This window comes from Oncorhynchus nerka, linkage group LG25 (assembly GCF_034236695.1).
Source record: "Oncorhynchus nerka isolate Pitt River linkage group LG25, Oner_Uvic_2.0, whole genome shotgun sequence".
Classification (NCBI taxonomy): domain Eukaryota; kingdom Metazoa; phylum Chordata; class Actinopteri; order Salmoniformes; family Salmonidae; genus Oncorhynchus; species Oncorhynchus nerka.
The window spans coordinates 14992997-15012566 of NC_088420.1; the positions used below are offsets into that span (position 1 = coordinate 14992997).

Genomic DNA, 19570 nt, shown 5'->3' on the forward strand with positions numbered 1-19570 from the left:
CAGATTGGTCGGACCAGCGTTGAGCAGACCTGAGCACGGACGTTTCCTGTTTTAGTTTCTGTCTATAGGCTGGGAGGAACAAAATGGAGTCGTGGTCAGATTTCCCGAAAGGAGGGAGAGGGAGGGCTTTGTATGCGTCGCGGAAGTTAGAGTAACAAGGATCCAGAAATTTTACAGCCCGGGTCGCATATTCGACATGCAAATAAAATTTAGGGAGCCTTGTTTTCAGATTAGCCTTGTTAAAATCCCCAGCTACAATAAATGCAGCCTCAAGATATGTGGTTTCCAGTTTACATAGAGTCCAGTGAAGTTCTTTCAGGGCCGTCGAGGTGTCTGCTTGGGGGGGGGGGGGGGGGCGGTGAACACGACTGTGATTATAATCGAAGAGAATGTCCTTTGGTAGATAATGCGGTCGGCATTTGATTGTAAGAAATTCTAGGTCAGGTGAACAGAAGGACTTGTGTGTTGTTAGGATTACACCATGACTCGTTAATCATAAGGCATACACTCCTGCCCTTATTCTTACCAGAGAGATGTTTGTTTCTGTCGGTGCGATGAGTGAAGAAACGAGGTGGCTGTACCGACTCTGATAACGTATCCCGAATGAGCCATGTTTCCGTGAAACAGAGAATGTTACAATCTCTGATGTCTCTCTAGAAGGCAACCCGTACTCGGATTTCGTCACCCCAATGAAGTTGAAAATTAAAACGGTTAAAGGTAAGGGTTATTATGGTAAAGAGTAGGAATTAAGGTTAGAGTAGGGACATTCCAAGGATTCCAGACAGCACTAACTCTAGCCTATGTAGCCTCGTAATTTTTATATTTAACTAGGCAAGTCAGTTAAGATCAAATTCTTATTTACAATGACAGCCTACCCCAGACAACACTGGGCCAATTGTGCACCCCCCTATGGGACTCACAATCACGGCAGACTGTGATACAGCCTGAAATCAAACCAGGGTCTGTAGTGACACCTCTATCACTGAGATACAGTGCCTTAGACCACTGCGCCACTCGGGAGCCCATACTAACCAGTCTGCCAGACTGATTACCGCTGGTGTGTAGCAAGTTTAAAGTTTTACGGTCGTATGTAGAGGATACACGTGGAATACACCATCCAACAAAATACTTACTTGCAGTTTCCTTCTCGACAATGCAACAACAATAAGAAATCAAATAAGAATAGGTAAATATAATAAAATGCTCAATAGAATAGACATTTTATCATAAGTAGAATAGAGGAAAGCACAATATTTACATATGTATCATTGGGTCGCAAGTGTTTCAATTGTGCAATAGTAAATAAGAGTCTGGTAGCAGCTGTGTGTGTGTGTGTGTGTGTGTGTGGAGAGAGAGAGTCAGTGCAGGTGGTCAGTCTAGTTCAAGTGTCCATCAGTCTGTTGGCTTGTAAATTGAAACATTTACATTTACATTTAAGTCATTTAGCAGACGCTCTTATCCAGAGCGACTTACAAATTGAAACTGTCTCTGAACCTGTTGGTATCAGAACTAACGTTCTGATAGCATCTGCCGACAGTAAGGAAGTAAACAGCTCATGGCTGGGGTGTGTGGGGTCCTTGATGATGTCTTGGATGTCTTGGTTATAGGCTATGCTGGCAGGTGATAAAAGTGATTTAATTCAAATTAATTTCCAGTGATAGATAGGTGATGAGGGATATTGTTTATACAGAGACTTAGAATGGTTCTGTTTAATTGCATTTCAACAAAGAAATCTTATCAAAATGTTGTCTCAGACAGTCCCCTTTATACTACTCCTGTGCAGTAGGGGGATTCGTAAAGGTTTTATGATACCACGGAAGAAGATATTAGTCATATGGTGAGTTACGTCATTTATCGCTCATAGTCATCCTCCATCTTTCGCTGTCGCATGCTTCCTCGGATATCTTCGGATCAGGTATGGTATATCGTGTTTACGTAAATACGAGAGGTTCGTGGTCTACAATTACATGTGTGTTTGATAGTTGACCGGGAACGAAGTATTTTAGGCGAAAAGAGGCGTTGACACTTCGTGTGATACCCAGCAAGTCCACTAAATTAGCTTGCTAGCCAGCCTGTCTGGTTAACGTTAGCCTGGCTAGCTTATGTTAGTTATATGTGGACATTTGTTTATATTACGTCAGCGACAGACACCATATTTTGTGAAAGGTGTCGCACGTGGATTAAACTAGTTTTCAAATTGCATGTTCTTGTGTTCGCTACTTGCTGTTCACCGTAGTTAGTTACACCCCCTCATGTTAAATGTGGTTAGCTAACTAGATAAAGGGCTCATAACTAAACATAGTAAGTTAACTATCCTAGTTAGCAGCAGCCGTATGGGGTTGTAACCTGAGTGGAGAGGTTATCTGACACTGGTCATCTATGGAACACATTGTTTTACTGATAGTTGATTGATAAATTGCCAACCCATATTGCCTATACTGCCTCCAATTGAAAACAGATACATTGTCATGTTTTACTCTAACTCATAACCCCTCTCATTTTTCCAGGAAACGTTAGTAACATGAACCAAGAAAAATTAGCGAAACTTCAAGCCCAGGTCCGGATAGGAGGAAAGGTAAGATAATTCTCAATCTTTAGTGATGGTTACTTCCCTTGAAATGGACAGCAACGGTGTGCAGTCGTAATTTCAACAAAAACGGTGCAGTTCTGAACGACAAATTGAAGAATGTGATTATGGAGGTAGGAGTGTTCTTTCAAATGCTCACACACCCATATTGATCCGGCCACACCCACTGAACAGTAGCATATGTACCACTGAGACTATTGAGGGACATGTGCACCGTTTTGGGGAAACGTATTGTTCAGTATAAACAGTCACACAACATAAACGTTTAATGAACTGAACACACCCCTGATTTAGGGACTATGGGCTTCACCAGGCAAATTCAAGTCTGAACCTCAACTCAGTGGCACATGATGTTTTCATTCTCCCGCTGTAATGAAGGACTGATTTAGACATGAGACACCAGGGGTGTGTTCTGTTCAACGTTTGCTACATTGCGTGATGGTTTGTACTGAACAACACATTTCCCCAAAATGTTGTGCACAGTCTTCAACAGCCTTTGAGGTATATTTGTTCCTGGTTGATGAGGTGTGGCCTTTTTTATGCCTGTGACCATTTTTAATATATTAAAACTCGTGCAGCACTCCATAGACAATCGCCCTCTGGGCCACCATAATCACTCCTTTCTTCAAATGGTTGTTCAGCAGCCCATTTCCCTAAAATTAAACATTGAACATTGTTCTGTTGTGCAATTCATTATGAGGTAGAACAGAATACACGCAGTACTCTGGACCTCCAGACTCGGATTTGAATACCCCAGGGCTACAACATGAGATGCACACACGTGCCATTGAAGGAAATATAGACACGTGGAGTGTCCAAACACTGTTCATGTTGAGAACCACTGTGTTGGCTGTCTTAGTTGGTTGCCGTTGTAAGCCCAGAGGGACCTTTTTTTATTTAATTGCTCTTAATTTTGGGGGGCTTTAGGCCTGGTACAAATCACCAGGTGGAGGTCTCAGAGGACTGGATATACCCCTGCTTTGTTTAACCTCTAAGTATGTTCCTACATCTCCCTGAATTGTTTTTAGGGCTCGGCACGTAGGAAGAAGAAGGTCGTACACAGAACGGCAACAGCCGATGACAAAAAACTTCAGAGTTCGCTAAAGAAATTAGCTGTCAACAACATTGCTGGTATTGAAGAGGTAAGCAACAGCAACCGTTTCACACGTCTTTGCATTTCGTAGATAATGTATTGTAACACATGCATTGCACATTTCATATATATTTCCTCCCTCCTTTGAGACTCCTGTCTCCAGTTTATAGATTCATTTGAATGAAACGACTGCACTTCTGATGACTCTTGCATGGGCTACAGTCTTGTATGTCAGTCACTTTGGGCACCAAACTTGGAGAATAATCTGAAGTAACCGAAACCCCCACCTGCTCTGTCACTAGGTAAACATGATCAAGGATGACGGCACGGTGATCCACTTCAACAACCCCAAAGTGCAGGCGTCTCTGTCGGCCAACACCTTCGCTATCACTGGCCACGCAGAGACCAAGCAGCTCACAGAGATGCTCCCGGGCATCCTCAGTCAGCTGGGTGCCGACAGCCTCACCAGCCTGCGTAAACTGGCAGAGCAGTTCCCTCGGCAAGGTGGGTTGGCAGATGCAGTAGGCTAGGGTGTATTTATGAGGAACCAAACGGGTAAATAAAAACGGAGGGACCTACTTGAATTTGTCCAATAGAAACTCTTGTTTTTGTTTAACTTTTGCTATAGCTTTCTGCTGTGTGCACTAATGAATACACCCCTGGGGATTATTCTGCAACCTGAGACCCAAAGAACGTCTTGATGGTTATTGCGTACAATTTCTTGTTTTGTTTCAGTGCTCGACAACAAAGCCCCTAAAGCAGAAGATATTGAAGAAGAAGATGATGACGTTCCAGGTAAGGATGATTCTGTTTTAAGAATTCAGAGGAAACCTCACATCATTTCAACCTGTAAAACCATCCTTTGTTTTCCTCTCCCTTTCTCTTCAGACCTGGTGGAGAATTTTGACGAAGCATCAAAGAACGAGGCAAACTGATTGATCTTCCCCTCAAGACCCAAAACAAGGATTGGAATTGCAATTAAGAAAGGCGACTTCTCCTGTGTTTTAACTTTTAGCTATGAAGGCATATCATTTCAAACACTATCCTGTCAACCGGAGACTTGTGTATTTTGAAATGGCCCACGGATGCAGCCCTTATCAGACTGGCTTGCGCACTTAAACTCCCAACACATTGGTCAACAGTTCAGTACTTTGCACCACATTGTCAGTCTCGATCAGGATTGCGGTGGTCTTTAAAATAAAGCTAGTCTTCAGAGTTTTTTGTTTGTTTATGAAACAAAATAAAGGTGATTAACATTTTGTACATGGTGCTGTGGTCTTTCTAGCTGTTGAATGGGGGTATTTTGTTTTTGGAAACTACAATTTTCACAATGTCTGCCACCCTGGTTCATTATTGTAGTATCAAGATGCATAGCTTTTCTTTGTCACTATATATTTAAATTCAAGCAGGTGTTGCCTTAAACTCAAAAGTAATTCATTCAACTCCAGCATCAGGCTGTGCAGCAGATATCAGACTGACTTGGATGATAATATCACTGGTCAAAGATAATGGCCTTTCGTGGTTGTATTTTTAGACAAATGTTTTCTTTCTGAGGTTTCATGTACACATGACTTGTATTATGATTGAAGACTTTAACCACTGGGATAAATACTTTTTAAATGTTTTATCAGGAGTCATTCATTCCTATGTGCAGTAGACACTTGGATAGAAGTGAGAGCAAGATTTAAATACAATTAAACTGGCTTGTGTGGTCTACTGTACAGTGTACACTGGTTTAGAAAAGGACATATGAGGACATCCTTGAGTTCATTCAAGAAGACCTGCAGTGTAGCAGGGGGGCAGAAGGAGAGGGGGGAATAGAGGGAAATCCTCCCTCTGATAGTGAGCAAGACTGATTTATTTTCTTCGCTACTGTTACAAAATGTTGAAGTTCTTCAGTGCCCGGGACGATGAGAATGAAAGCCTCTTGGGTGCATTGACAGACGGTAAGGTTTTTAATTATATTGTATAGAGATGCAAGATGTATTTCAATCAGGGGAAATTATAGCTGATCTGCAATCATGCGTCTTGCTGCTCGCGACACATTCATAGAACGACAGATCGAGGCACAAGTGAGAATATTGTTCAGCCTATATGAATTACTGGGAAAAAACGACTATTTATGGGAATAGCGTGATAAAGATAGTATTGTGCTTAATTACTCTGCAACATTTAATAAAGCGAGATGAACAGCAAATGTCGCATTGCCGTGTTCGCTGGTTGAGGGGATTTAAAACAGTTGCACGTGTGCTGGATACTGAGTCACCGTACCGCAAACGCCCAGTCAGCTGAATAGGTTGGGCCCTATTGTTGTTTAGTAATCGTCAGCATGAATGGAAGGGTTGGGGTGCGATAACGGGGTTGAAGCTGCAATGCAGTTTTACCCCGAAAATAATTCACCAACGCCAGTAAAGGCTATGTGAAATTGTGCAATAGAGGCAATAACCAACCGAGGAGAGATCAATCACAGCATATCCCAAAATCTGAATTATGATTCCGATTTTCTTTCTCACCGTAATAACATTTTGGCGCATTTCAGTCGATAGTGAAGTAGAATGTTTAAACAATATAGAATTACATTAATATTGTCTTAATTTGTGTTCTTGTCGTTATCCATTCATTATCTTGTCATTAAGCCTATAACTATTTGTATACACCTTGATTCATAATGTATAATAATAATGCAGGCTACATAATCTAACATCCAATTTTGCCACTGTTGGGGAAGTAGGGGTGCTGAGGGTGCTGCAGCACCCCTGAATGACAAGATAATGAATATTTAAAAAATATATTTTTTTTCTTCACAAAAGTAGTGCACTGGGCCTTTGCTAGTATTAGCGGACTATAATAGACGTCTATAGTGCTGGCATTTTTTTAGTGTGTGCAGTAGTTGTATAATTAAGCAATAAGGCCGGAGTAGGTGTGGTATATGGCCTATATACCTTGGCTAAGGACTGTTGCAGAGTGCCTGGACACAGCCCTTAGCCATGATATATTGGCAATATACCACAAACCCCTGAAGTGCCTTATTTCTATTATAAACTGGTTTCCAACATAATTAGAGCAGTAAAAATACATGTTTTGTCATACCCGTGGTATACAGTCTCATATATAATGGCTGTCAGCCAATCAGCATTCAGGGCTCGAATCACCCAGTTTATAATTGAGAACAGTATCTTGGAGGATTCAATAGTTAGAATTGTAAGAGTTATTGCCTTATCCCTTCTCTGCAATTGTCATTCTAACGGAATCTAGAAAGAACAAAACCCTGTCCTCAAACATTTACATCAAAAGGTTCAAAGTTATGGGCAAGACACAAAATGTCCACATCAAATTAAATATTTTTCTTAATCAATTATGTGGAAAACAACCACTTTTTGTGCAGTACTAATTTACCATCCTTACAAACCACTTAATGTAAGTGTATATTACTGTATTGTACATAGGCTGGTCATCTAGGGTTGTACCTGCAGGCTTTTCATCACAATGAAGGAAAATCATGCATAGTGCATTAATTGAGTACATTGAGCCATCAAGTGGTTTGTGATGATGTGATGTGAGGATGTGGCTCAGTTGGTAGTGCATGGTGCTTGCAATTGCTTGGGTTGTGGGTTTGATTCCCACAGGGGACCAGTATGGAAATGTCTGCACACACTACTGTAAGAGCATCTACGAAAAGGAATTAATAGATCATTTCAGTTTTCACATAGAGTTGCATTTGCAAAGTATTTCAAGAAACTGGAAAACATATCAAGCAAGTATTTTTATATTCCACAAGTATTATCAGATTAACTGTTTTATACAGATACAGATAATTAACAGACTGAAGTTACAAATGCTGGTAAACACTCAAATACATTGTTTACATTTTTCACAAAAGTAGTGCACTGGGCCTTTACCGGTCCTGTATTAGCAGACCGATAAAGATGTTTTCAGCCAGCCGTGGGCTGAATTTTTTATTTAACCTTTATTTAACTGAAGAGTTAAATAAAAGTCACATTTATTCAAAAGTAGTGCACTTCATAGGGAATAGGGTCCCATTTGGGATGCAAAAAAAGCTCTCTCAAGGACGACAGTGCACTTATGTTGGAGTCAGTGGATAATTTAACCTAGAGCCATATATATATATAGATCTGGTTCAACCTATTAGATGCGACAAGATAAATGGCCAATTACCACCTAGGAACACAGCCCGTCAAATCTGTGGTCATGGTTATCGTGTGTGTGTGTGTGTGTGTGTGTGTGTGTGTGTGTGTGTGTGTGTGTGTGTGTGTGTGTGTGTGTGTGCGCGTGCATACAACGAATGCTTTTGTGAGTGTGTGTATGCGCTTGTGGACTGAATGTTTTATGTTCCTTATAGCCTGTTTTCTCTCTCGGCGTGAAGCAGAATGTCTTTGTCAGGTTCATTTGACGTTTCTCTTCCAATGGTTTTGATCTGCATCCATGTCTTTGTATGAACAGATGAATCGGATGCTCCGTCTCTGATGGATGCTAAGCACCACTGGCTCCACAGACCCTGTCTGCTGATGCTCGAAGATGGGGATGTCACAAAGCCAGGACAGCTGGGCTGTGGTCACATCGGATCAGAGTCCCCTGCAAAATCCAAAATCCCAGGGGCGACAAAAGAGGGTCCCATTTCCCAACTAGAGACCCCCGCTCAGAGGCTGATGAGACAGCTGGAGGAGGGGAACTGCGCTGTGACAACTCTCTCCACATGGGGAGAGAGGCATTTCGGGAAGGCCTCCACCCCTTTGATGCTCATACCCTCCAAAGTGCCAGAGGTGGAGATGAAGGAGGAGAAGAAGAGACCTCAGTTGCCTTCCTTCAAGGAGGACTCTGTGGTTGAGGAGAAGGAGCTGGAAGAGAGTGAACGTAAGCTGCACGACTCACCCAGTGGCTCAGATGGCATAGGTCCTGACCTGGACGCCACGTCTGATCGTCCTGTGGAGGAGCTCTATGAAGGCAGCCAGACCCTGGGGCTTCAGAACCAGACCAAAGCCAACGGGCTGACTAATGATGAGACTAATGCCAACAGAGCACAGGTAGACAGTGAAGAGGGAGCTGTGGGGGACTGCACGCCTTCCCCTATGTCTCCATCAGTGGATCCAGACAATGAGCTACAGGCCGGCCCCACGGGCATTCTGTCCAGGGAGCGAGGCACTATCCTGGGGGAGGTGGCCCCCGTGTGGGTCCCTGACGCCCATACGCTGGTCTGTATGATGTGTGAAGTCAGGTTCACCTTCACAAAGAGAAGGCACCACTGCCGCGCCTGTGGCAAGGTGAGGGTCTTACACCACTTGGTTGTATTTAAATTAAGAAGGGATTGCATGTTTGTCTATGGTCTCTTGTCCCTGAGAAAGGAGGCTGACCCTGTTTGTGTGTGTGTGTGTGTGTGTGTGTGTGTGTGTGTGTGTGTGTGTGTGTGTGTGTGTGTGTGTGTGTGTGTGTGTGTGTGTCCTACAGGTATTCTGTTCAGTGTGCTCCGGTCTGAAGTTCCGACTAACACACCTGGATGGGAAGGAGGGGCGTGTCTGTGTCTCCTGTCACTCAACTCTAGTGAAAGGTGAGTATCACCTGACAACACTGTTACCGTGACACTACAGGCAACAACGGTGTTTTACACAGTTCATTGGTGCAACATGCAGAAACATGTTCCTGTCAATATTATTGACACTCTCTCTCTCTTGTTATTTTCTTTAGGAACCCCTCCCAGGGGGAGAAGGAGGGTGTTGTTTGCTGATGAAATCCTATCCAATGAGAAATCAGATTATGCTCCTTGTACACCAATCAGAGGCCCCACCTTCTCACCGCTATTATTGAGGAGAAGTATAGCTGCTACAATCAGAAGCGCCACTGGGTCACCACAGACCAGCAGGAGGACACCAATAGCACAGGGGCCGCCCCTGCTCAATGTATGTAACAAACCATTGTCAGACAAGACTCATTTAATGCAATTGATTTCAAATGAACATAAAATAGCTAAGGATGTGCTCATATGTAGTGTACTATCAGTGTTTCTGTTGATACCTTTGATATCCATAACCCAAAGTCATCTATAAGCTCTCTCTCTTTCCTTCCTCCTCCCTCTCTCCTCTTCCTTGGGGCAGCAGGTAGCCGAGAGCCTCAAGGCTAGAGAAGTGGGTCGTTGCTGGTTCTAATCCCATGTCTGACAGGGGGACATCTGATTGAGAGTGTCCTAGATGCCATCGCCTGCAGTTGTGGTCTTGAGCGAGGCACTTAACCCCTAAACTGCTCAATGGTGTGGTACTAGTAGCTGCCCACTGCTCCAGCCACTGTGTGTGTGTGTGTGGTACAACAGAAGACCAATGTCTGTCTTGTATGGATGAATAAAGTATTCTTCTCCCCTCTCCGTATAGCCTCTGCAGGAGGTGTGTGGGCCCTGTGGCTGGGGTACAGCAACCCTGGTCAGTAGCCACATCAGTAGCTCTGCCAACCTCATCCCACTGGATGGCCTCCCTCCCATCCTCACCTCTACTGGAGTCAAAGGAGGTACAACCAGGCTACCAACACTGGAGATGCTTACCGCTAGCTCACTTTAGCTAACCGCTAACTCACAACCCTTATCCTATTAGGACCGGTGCCTGCTGGTTTTATGTTATACCTGATATTTAATTGCAGACACCTGGTGTCCCAGGTCTAAATCAGTCCCCAATTAGAGGGGAACAACAACAAAAACGCAGTGGAACGGGACCTGGCTTCGAGGTTGAGTTTGAGGGTCATAGGGTTAGGTAGTCAGCTACAGGATATGCAGAAGGCTAGCCCACTGTACTGGGATTGTCATAGCGTTAGGTAGTTAGCTACTGGAGATGCTAATGGCTGGCTAGGTCACTGTACTGGGATTGTCAAATGGACACTTCTTTTGAATAGTTTCTAAGGATGTCTAGGTCACCGTTTCATCTGTCTCACCAGACTACACGGTGGAGGAAAGGCCTTCTGAGAGGGTTCTTATCCAGGACCTGGAGAGCGGCAGGCCCAACTCCCTGGTCTTTGTCCTCAACGCCAACCTACTGGCCATGGTCAAGCTAGTCAACTGTATGTGACATTTTTTCTCAACATTCAACCTTTTTTCAGTTATTGACACTGTGTGACACCCTGTTTTCATCTTAGCTCACTATGGAATCATTCAAGTCACATGTAACCTCACATTGAAGCGCTACCTCTCATTGGCTTTCCTCAGATGTAAACAGGAAGTGCTGGTGTGTGACGTCGAAGGGCATGCACGCGGTGGGCCAGGTGGAAGTGGTGGTGCTGCTGCAATGTCTGCCCGAAGAGAAGAGCTTCCCCAAAGACATCTTCAGCCACTTTATACAGCTCTACAGGGACGCCCTCACAGGTGAGACTGGCATTGACGTGGTCTGGCAAGTTAGCTACCATTGATCAGCACTGGATTGAGCTCTGAAGCAGGTCTTGAAAGAGTCCCATTTTCCTTCAATTTTACATTTTAGTCATGTGGCAGATGTTCTTATCCAGAGCAATTTACAAATAGTGCATTCGTCTTAAGATAGCTAGGTGAGACAACAACACATCACAATAGTATCAAGTACATTTTCCCTCAACATAGTAGTTACCAACAAAGTCAGTGTTAGTAGGATGGGTGCACCATGAAGGTTATTTAAGATACTCTTCAAAGAGGTAGGGTTTCGAAAGATGGGCAGGGACTCCGCTGTCCTGACTTTAGGGAGAAGCTGGTTCCACCATTGGGGTGCCAGGACAGAGATCAGCTTTGATTGGGCTGAGCGGGAGCTTTCGTGCCATAAGGCTGTGAGTGACCAAGAGACCAGAGGTGGCGGAACTGAGTGCTCGGGTTGGGATGTAGGGTTTTTAAGCCTTGAGACAATTCCATGTGTGCATCAAGAAAGGTTCTCCACCAAATGGACTTCCAGCCAACTTGACACAACTGTGGGAAGCATTGGAGTCAACATGGGCCAGCATTCCTGTGGAACTCTTTCGACACCTTGAAAAGTCCATACCCGGACAAATTGAGGCTGTTCTGAGGGCAACTCAATATTAGGAAGGTGTTCCTAATGTTTTGTACAGTCATTGATTATCTCTTTCTCTCTCTCTCTCTCTCTCATTCTCTCCGCCTCTCTCTTTCTCTTTCTCCCCCTCTCTCTTTCTGCAGGCAAGGTACTGAGCCACCTGGGTCTCTCCCAGTTCTCCAGTAGTTTCCTGGGCTTTGAGGAGCATGCAGGGTTCCTCTGGGTGCGCTCCACCCTCCAGTCCCTGCAGGGTCTCCCTATGCCAAACCAGCCCTTTCTCTTTGGCCTGCTGATCCACCGGGCTGAGGTGCCCTGGGCCAAGGCATTCCCCCTGCGCCTCATGCTCAGATTGGGGGCTGAGTACAGATGTGAGTCAGCGCTCTGGAGGCAGGAGAGAGATGTGTGGCTAGAGAGAGAGAAAGAGAGACCCCACAGACCACATTGAGCCCCAGGACAGCAACACAATTAGACCCAACCAAATCAGGAGAAAATAAAAAGATAATTACTTGACACATTGGAAAGAATTAACAAACAAAAAAACGGAGCAAACTAGAATGCTATTTGGCCCTAATCAGAGAGTACACAGTAGCATAATACCTGACCACTGTGACTGACCCACAATTAAGGAAATATTTGACTATGTACAGACTCAGTGAGCATAGCCGCGAAAGGCAGACCTGGCTCATCCCATATCTATTGGGGGAAATACCAGTGTGCCATCGCAGCAGCAAGATTTGTGACCTGTTGTCACAAGAAAAGGGCAACCAGTGAATAACAAACACCATTGTTAATACAACCTATATTTGTGTGTGTGTGTGTGTGTGTGTGTGTGTGTGTGTGTGTGTGTGTGTGTGTGTGTGTGTGTGTGTGTGTGTGTGTGTGTGTGTGTGTGTGTGTGTGTGTGACAGAGAAAGTGTGTGTGCACCTGTATGCATCAGAGACACAGTGTGCACCTGTATGCATCAGAGACACAGTGTGCAGCTTTTGATGGCCACGTCCAGTGTCATCCCATTAAGGCGTTCCTCTCCCTTTCCAGTTTACCCCTGTCCTCTGTACAGCGTGCGCTTCAGGAAGGCTCTGTTTGGGGAAACCGGCCACACCATCATGAGACTACTAGTAGTAAGTAGCTTGCCTCTCATTACACTAACAATAATCAACACCAAGGTTGTGTTCATTAGGGCACACCGTACCAAAGTGTTTTACAACGGAAAATGAATGGAGCGTTTTTTACTGGACGAGTTCAGAAAATCCCTCTCTGTTTAGGTCTGTTTTCTTCCATTTGGGGCCTAATGAATTACACATTTTTCCCTCATTGCTTACCAGGACTTCAGGAATTACCGGTACACTCTGCCAGTGGTGCCTGGACTCACTGTAGATCTGGAAGCTCAGAGGACCTGCATTAAAATCCCTACCAACGGCTATGATGAGGTACAGGCAAACCATGAAGCAGCACTTGGTTACGCTTTATAATAACAAAAGCTGCACGCAGGGTAGCCTAGTGGTTAGAGCGTTGGACTAGTAACCGGAAGGTTGCAAGTTCAAACCCCCGAGCTGACAAGGTACAAATCTGTCGTTCTGCCCCTGAACGGGCAGTTAACCCACTGTTCCTAGGCCGTCATTGTAAATAAGAATTTGTTCTTAACTGACTTGCCTAGTAAAATAAAGGTTACATTTTTTTTTAAATGAATACGGCGTTATAAATGCATATAAATTATAAAGAACTCCGTTATAAACAACTCTTTCAGCAATAGATCAAGGGTTGATATCAATCATGCCTCTCTTTCTACCCTTCCACCTCTCCCTCTCTCTCTCTACCCCTATCTTTCACCTCTCAATTCAATACAAGGGGCTTTATTGGCACGGGAAACATATGTATACATTGCTAAAGCAAGTGAAATAGATAATAGAAAATCTCTCTCTCTTTCTCAGCTGATGAAGGCTTTGAATAAGTCCAATGAGCATGTGCTGGCCATGGGGGCATGCTTCAACGTGGCGGCAGACTCCCACCTCATCTGTGTTCAGGGGGACGATGGCGAGTACCAGACCCAGGCCATCAGCATCCACAATCAGCCTCGCAAAGGTGGGAGCTCCCATAGAATCAACAGAGGGCGATGTGGGCTAGGGGAGACCGTAATCTCTCATGGGCATGTAATATTTAAAATTGTATATAACTGTCTTAATGTTGCTGGACATTAGCAGTAGCTAATGGGGATCCTTAATAAATACAAATACAAATCTGAACAAATTATGCAAGATTTTACTTCTGGGTTGCAGAGATTATTAGGGAGACTGAGACAGAGTCCACTGCCTGTCCTGTAATCAAAGAGAACCACCAGTAGAGAAGGAATGCTACACAGCAGCACATCACCTACAATCAAGGAGAGAGAGATTATGGTACAGAGATGTAATACTGACTGCCACATAACACCCACCATGTATCTGGCCTTTGACAGCCGAGGGAAAATCGTATGTATGATTTGCAATGTTTTTAAACGCGCTCACTGCAAGAACTGTGCCTTAGCTACCACTGGAGGGCAATGTGGTGTCATGTGAGAGGGTGAAAGATACAGGTGGAGAAAGCTTAGTTCTGTCATTATTTTGGGTTTGTCCAACTGTAATATTGAAGGTGTTTATATACTAAACTCAGCAAAAAAATCAAAATAACTTCACAGATCTTCATTGTAAAGGGTTTAAACACTGTTTCCCATGCTTGTTAAATGAAACATAAACAATTAATGAAACATGAACCTGTGGAACGGTCGTTACGACACTAACAGCTTACAGACGGTAGGCAATTAAGGTCACAGTTATGAAAACTTAGGACACTAAAGAGGCCTGCCTACTAACTCTAAAAACACCAAAAGAAAGATGCCCTGGGTCCCTGATTATCTGCATGAACATGCCTTAGGCATGCTGCAAGGAGGAATGAGGACTGCAGATGTGGCAAGGGAAATAAATTGCAATGTCCGTACTGTGAGACGCCTAAGACAGTGCTACAGGGAGACAGAACGGACAGCTGATCGTCCTCGCAGTGGCAGACCACGTGTAACAACACCTGCACAGGATTAGTACATCCGAACATGATGGCAAAAACAACTGCCCAAGTTGCACCAGGAACGCACAATCCCTCCATCAGTGCTCAGACTGTCCGCAATAGGCTGAGAGAGGCTGGACTGAGGGCTTGTAGGCATGTTGTAAGCCAGGTCCTCACCAGACATCACCGGCAACAACAATCGCCTATTGGCACAAGCCCACTGTCGCTGGATCAGACAGGACTGGCAAAAAGTGCTCTTCACTAACGAGTCTTGGTTTTGTCACACCAGGGGTGAGGGCCGGATTCACGTTTATCGTCGAAGGAATGAGCGTTACACCGAGGCCTGTACTCTGGAGTGGGATCGATTTGGAGGTGGAGGGTCCGTCATGGTCTGGGGCGGTGTGTCACAGCATCATTGGACTGAGCTTGTTGTCATTGCTAGCAATCTCAACACTGTGCGTTACAGGGAAGACATTCTCCTCCCTCATGTGGTACCCTTCCTGCAGGCTCCTCCTGTCATGACCCTCCAGCATGACAATGCCACCAGCCATAAAAAATTTAAATGTTTTATGCTCGTTCTGTGCATGATTTTCTGCAAGACAGGAATGTCAGTGTTCTGCCATGGCCAGCGAAGAGCCCAGATCTCAATCCCATTGATCACGCCTGGGACCTGTTGGATCGGAGGGTGAGGGCTAGGGCCATTCCCCAAAATAAGTCCGGGATCTTGCAGGTGCCTTGGTGGAAGAGTGGGGTAACATATCACAGCAAGAACTGGCAAATCTGGTGCAGTCCATGAGGAGGAGATGCACTGCAGTACTTAATGCAGCTGGTGACCACACCAGATTTTTTTTATTTATTTCACCTTTATTTAACCAGGTAGGCAAGTTGAGAACAAGTTCTCATTTACAATTGCGACCTGGCCAAGATAAAGCAAAGCAGTTCGACACATACAACGACACAGAGTTACACATGGAGTAAAACAAACATACAGTCAATAATACAGTATAAACAAGTCTATATACGATGTGAGCAAATGAGGTGAGATAAGGGAGGTAAAGGCAAAAAAAGGCCATGGTGGCAAAGTAAATACAATATAGCAAGTAAAACACTGGAATGGTAGATTTGCAGTGGAAGAATGTGCAAAGTAGAAATAAAAATAATGGTGTGCAAAGGAGCAAAATAAATAAATAAATAAAATAAATACAGTAGGGAAAGAGGTAGTTGTTTGGGCTAAATTATAGGTGGGCTATGTACAGGTGCAGTAATCTGTGAGCTGCTCTGACAGTTGGTGCTCAAAGCTAGTGAGGGAGATAAGTGTTTCCAGTTTCAGAGATTTTTGTAGTTCGCTCCAGTCATTGGCAGCAGAGAACTGGAAGGAGAGGCGGCCAAAGAAAGAATTGGTTTTGGGGGTGACTAGAGAGATATACCTGCTGGAGCGTGTGCTACAGGTGGGAGATGCTATGGTGACCAGCGAGCTGAGATAAGGGGGGACTTTACCTAGCAGGGTCTTGTAGATGACATGGAGCCAGTGGGTTTGGCGACGAGTATGAAGCGAGGGCCAGCCAACGAGAGCGTACAGGTCGCAGTGGTGGGTAGTATATGGGGCTTTGGTGACAAAACGGATACCGACTGTTACTTTTGATTTTGACCCCCCCCTTTGTTCAGGGACACATTATTCCATTTCTGTTAGTCACATGTCTGTGGAACTTGTTCAGTTTATGTCTCAGTTATTGAATCTCGTTATGTTCATACAAATATTTACACATGCTAAGTTTGCTAAAAAATAAACACTGTTGACAGTGAAAGGACGTTTCTTTTTTTGTTAACTTTACAAGTCAAGTGGTGATATGTGGTGTTGTGTTTTGTTTCAGTCACTGGTTCCTGCTTTTTTTTGTTCAGTGGAGCCCTTAAAGCAGCATCAGGATATCTGGCCAAATCTAGCATCATTGAAGGTACTGTCATCCTTGTGTATCTTCATTTAGATCTGGAACATTACCGTACTAATCATTTTCAACTATTCACATACAGAAATAGTCTTATTAAGAGAACATTACTACTAACTTTCATCCTAAATAGGATTTCCTTATTTAGAGTCTCTCAATGTTTGTGTGTATGTGTGTGTCCATGTGCACTCAAGGTGTGTGTGGCTGTATGTATGTGCAGGTGAGTGTGCGTGTCCTTGTTGCTGTCTGTGTGTGTTTTTGCTGTATTGCTGTCCCTCTCTCCAGATGGGCTGATGGTGCAGATCACTGTGGAGACCATGGTGGAGCTTCGCCGGTCGCTACGGGAGATGAAAGACTACAACATCTCCTGTGGGCGGATCGACCAATCAGACAGCCAAGAGCATGTCCAGGTCCAATGGCAAGAGAAAGAAAGCACTGTAAACAAGGGGTAATGGTTTGGTCATTACATCTGCCCTGATCAGTGTTCCATGGCTAGTTCTGTAGCCTATCATTATACTACCTTTAACCTCTCACTAACCCTAACCCACTGTCGTTTCATCCAGTCTCCAAGTCTGTCTCAGACCTGTGAGCCCCCTGCCCATTAACCATTCTCTATCGATGTAGGCTACTCTTTATCGTTGCCTGCAACTTTGTATTACCCTGTGTGTGTGTGTGTGTGTGTGTTTTTCCCCCCAGGGTTATTAGCCCCATTGATGGCAAGTCCATGGAGTCCATCAGCAGTATCAAGATGTTCCAGAAGTCTGAGTACAAGGCCAATGGAAAGGACATCCGCTGGACAGAGGTTAACCCCAGCTTTTGGACCAAACAATATCTAGGGAATATCTAGGACACATCTAACCACTAGTCTTGACTCCTACTCAAAGCCTCTTTATTACTGTATTCTGTAAGTGCATTGTTGTCTTGTGTCCTTCAGGTGTTCTCCTTACAGAAGGGGGGTCATCCTAAGAGCCAGGGTGACCACCATACAGAACACAGCAGGCTCACAGAGAGACTGGCCCGGGCATTCTGCCTGGCACTGGGCCCACACCTCAAGTTGCTGAAGGAGGATGGTATGGCTAAACTGGGACTGCGCGTCACGCTGGACTCCCACCAGGTGAGGGCGCCATTGGCTAGGATGAAGATACTGCACGTAGGTCATTGGCCAATTTAGACCTTTGAGGAAATGTAATCTTTGAAATTGTATATCACTTTATTCCCGCCTGACTTCAATAATTGTAATACTTCTTGAATGACTAATATGTGAGTGGTTGACCACCTTTTAATATAAAGTTATTCATTATTTAAATAGTGATCGGATATAGGCCTGCATAATATTACCAAAGCTAGCAGTTGAACCCATAATAGATGTGTAGTGGTTAACATCGCTTTTCCATGTTCCAGGTGGGGTTTGTGGCCGGCAGTAACGGCCTGCCCCTCCCAGCCCCGTACCTCAAAGCCCTGGAAACAGTGCTGATCCCTATCATCCACAGCAGGGGGCGTAAGAGGAGCGAAGAACCCTTAGTCATGGAGCTCATTTTCTATATCCTGGAGAACATTTCCTAGGGGAAAGGGGGTCAAAGTGCACACACTCATCCCCACACCATCCTCTCCCCACACACTCATCCCCACACCATCCTCTCCCCTGGTTCTCCATTTGTGCTGGTGTGAGTTCGATAGCTTCAAAATAGCATTGGTTGGAGGAGTAAGCTCTTTCATGGGACATAGTAACTCGCCTCCAGGATATATGTCTCAGCCAGCCTATAAGAAAGGGTGGCTGGATGGTAAGTGGTGTGACTCACCAAAGCTCACATTGCCTTGGCATCTGCAGCAGTAAATATTATATGGCTTGAGAATGGTACACTTCTGTATATTTTCAATAAATACCCATATTTTGAGAATGCCTTTAAACTGGGGGCTGTATTCAGTTACAATGGGAAAATGAGAATGACTTGAAATGTTATTTATCAGTAGACCTGTAGCTAGCTGTTTGATGCAAACTGAATTCATTCATGTTTAATAACATTTTAAAATCAAAATTCGGATGTATTTTAATTCCTCTCGATTACCCCCAAAATGCATTACAGTCAACCTAGGGTGAATAAACATGAACACAAAGGACATCATACAAGGATTTGTCAAACATTGTTTGAAATGCTTGTGTAAATCAAGGTATAAAGTTCCATTTTCCGTCAGGATCAGTATCCGAGCAGATGTAAGGAGACAATGTCCACCTTTATTTACAGTGTCAAGGTCTCACAAAAACGCTTTGAAAGAAGCACCATAATGTTGCTCTGTCATGACAAGCAGGTCATTTACCAACTCATTGAGGTTGTTGGACTTACAGCCCTGTGAAGTAAGAATGGCATTAGCCTCGACACGTCATAGATACTGTAGACATTTCCAGACAGTCATTACCATTAGAGGTTGTGTCGTTGGCATTATTAGGTAATTTACAGTACACATGTCACCAGCTCAAAGTCAAACTCATACATTTAACATTTACATTTAAGTCGTTTAGCAGACGCTCTTATCCAGAGCGACTTACAAATTGGTGCTTTCACCTTATGACATCCAGTGGAACAGCCACTTTACAATAGTGCATCTAGGTCTTTTAAGGGGGGGTGAGAAGGATTACTTTATCCTATCCTAGGTATTCCTTAAAGAGGTGGGGTTTCAGGTGTCTCCGGAAGGTGGTGATTGACTCCGCTGTCCTGGCGTCGTGAGGGAGTTTGTTCCACCATTGGGGGGCCAGAGCAGCGAACAGTTTTGACTGGGCTGAGCGGGAACTGTACTTCCTCAGTGGTAGGGAGGCGAGCAGGCCAGAGGTGGATGAACGCAGTGCCCTTGTTTGGGTGTAGGGCCTGATCAGAGCCTGGAGGTACTGAGGTGCCGTTCCCCTCACAGCTCCGTAGG

General features: G+C 44.4%; 2 protein-coding genes across 3 annotated transcripts; both read left to right on the forward strand.

Annotated features, from left to right (window-relative positions):
- The first annotated feature begins 1820 nt into the window (after nt 1–1820).
- btf3l4 (basic transcription factor 3-like 4) lies at nt 1821–4939 on the forward strand. Its single transcript, XM_029633416.2, has 6 exons — nt 1821–1915; nt 2508–2575; nt 3616–3729; nt 3983–4184; nt 4416–4475; nt 4569–4939. Exons 2-6 carry the CDS (start codon nt 2522–2524, stop codon nt 4613–4615), a joined length of 477 nt encoding a protein of 158 aa, XP_029489276.1. The 5' UTR covers nt 1821–1915; nt 2508–2521; the 3' UTR covers nt 4616–4939.
- Nucleotides 4940–5508: 569 nt separating this feature from the next.
- On the forward strand, nt 5509–18906 carry zfyve9b (zinc finger, FYVE domain containing 9b). Of its 2 annotated transcripts, XM_029633636.2 has the most exons (12): nt 9776–10190; nt 10611–10733; nt 10879–11034; nt 11824–12048; nt 12717–12799; nt 13004–13108; nt 13610–13760; nt 16586–16666; nt 16943–17105; nt 17354–17459; nt 17592–17771; nt 18059–18906. In XM_029633636.2, exons 2-12 carry the CDS (start codon nt 10715–10717, stop codon nt 18218–18220), a joined length of 1431 nt encoding a protein of 476 aa, XP_029489496.2. In that variant the 5' UTR covers nt 9776–10190; nt 10611–10714; the 3' UTR covers nt 18221–18906. The 2 variants fall into 2 exon arrangements, 1 of the variants encoding a protein (XP_029489496.2); XR_010461076.1 differs by lacking the exons at nt 10879–11034; nt 11824–12048; nt 12717–12799; ... (5 more) ...; nt 17592–17771; nt 18059–18906 and adding exons at nt 5509–5626; nt 8142–8959; nt 9144–9243 and having other exon boundaries at nt 9381–10190; nt 10611–10710.
- The last annotated feature ends 664 nt before the right edge of the window (nt 18907–19570 follow it).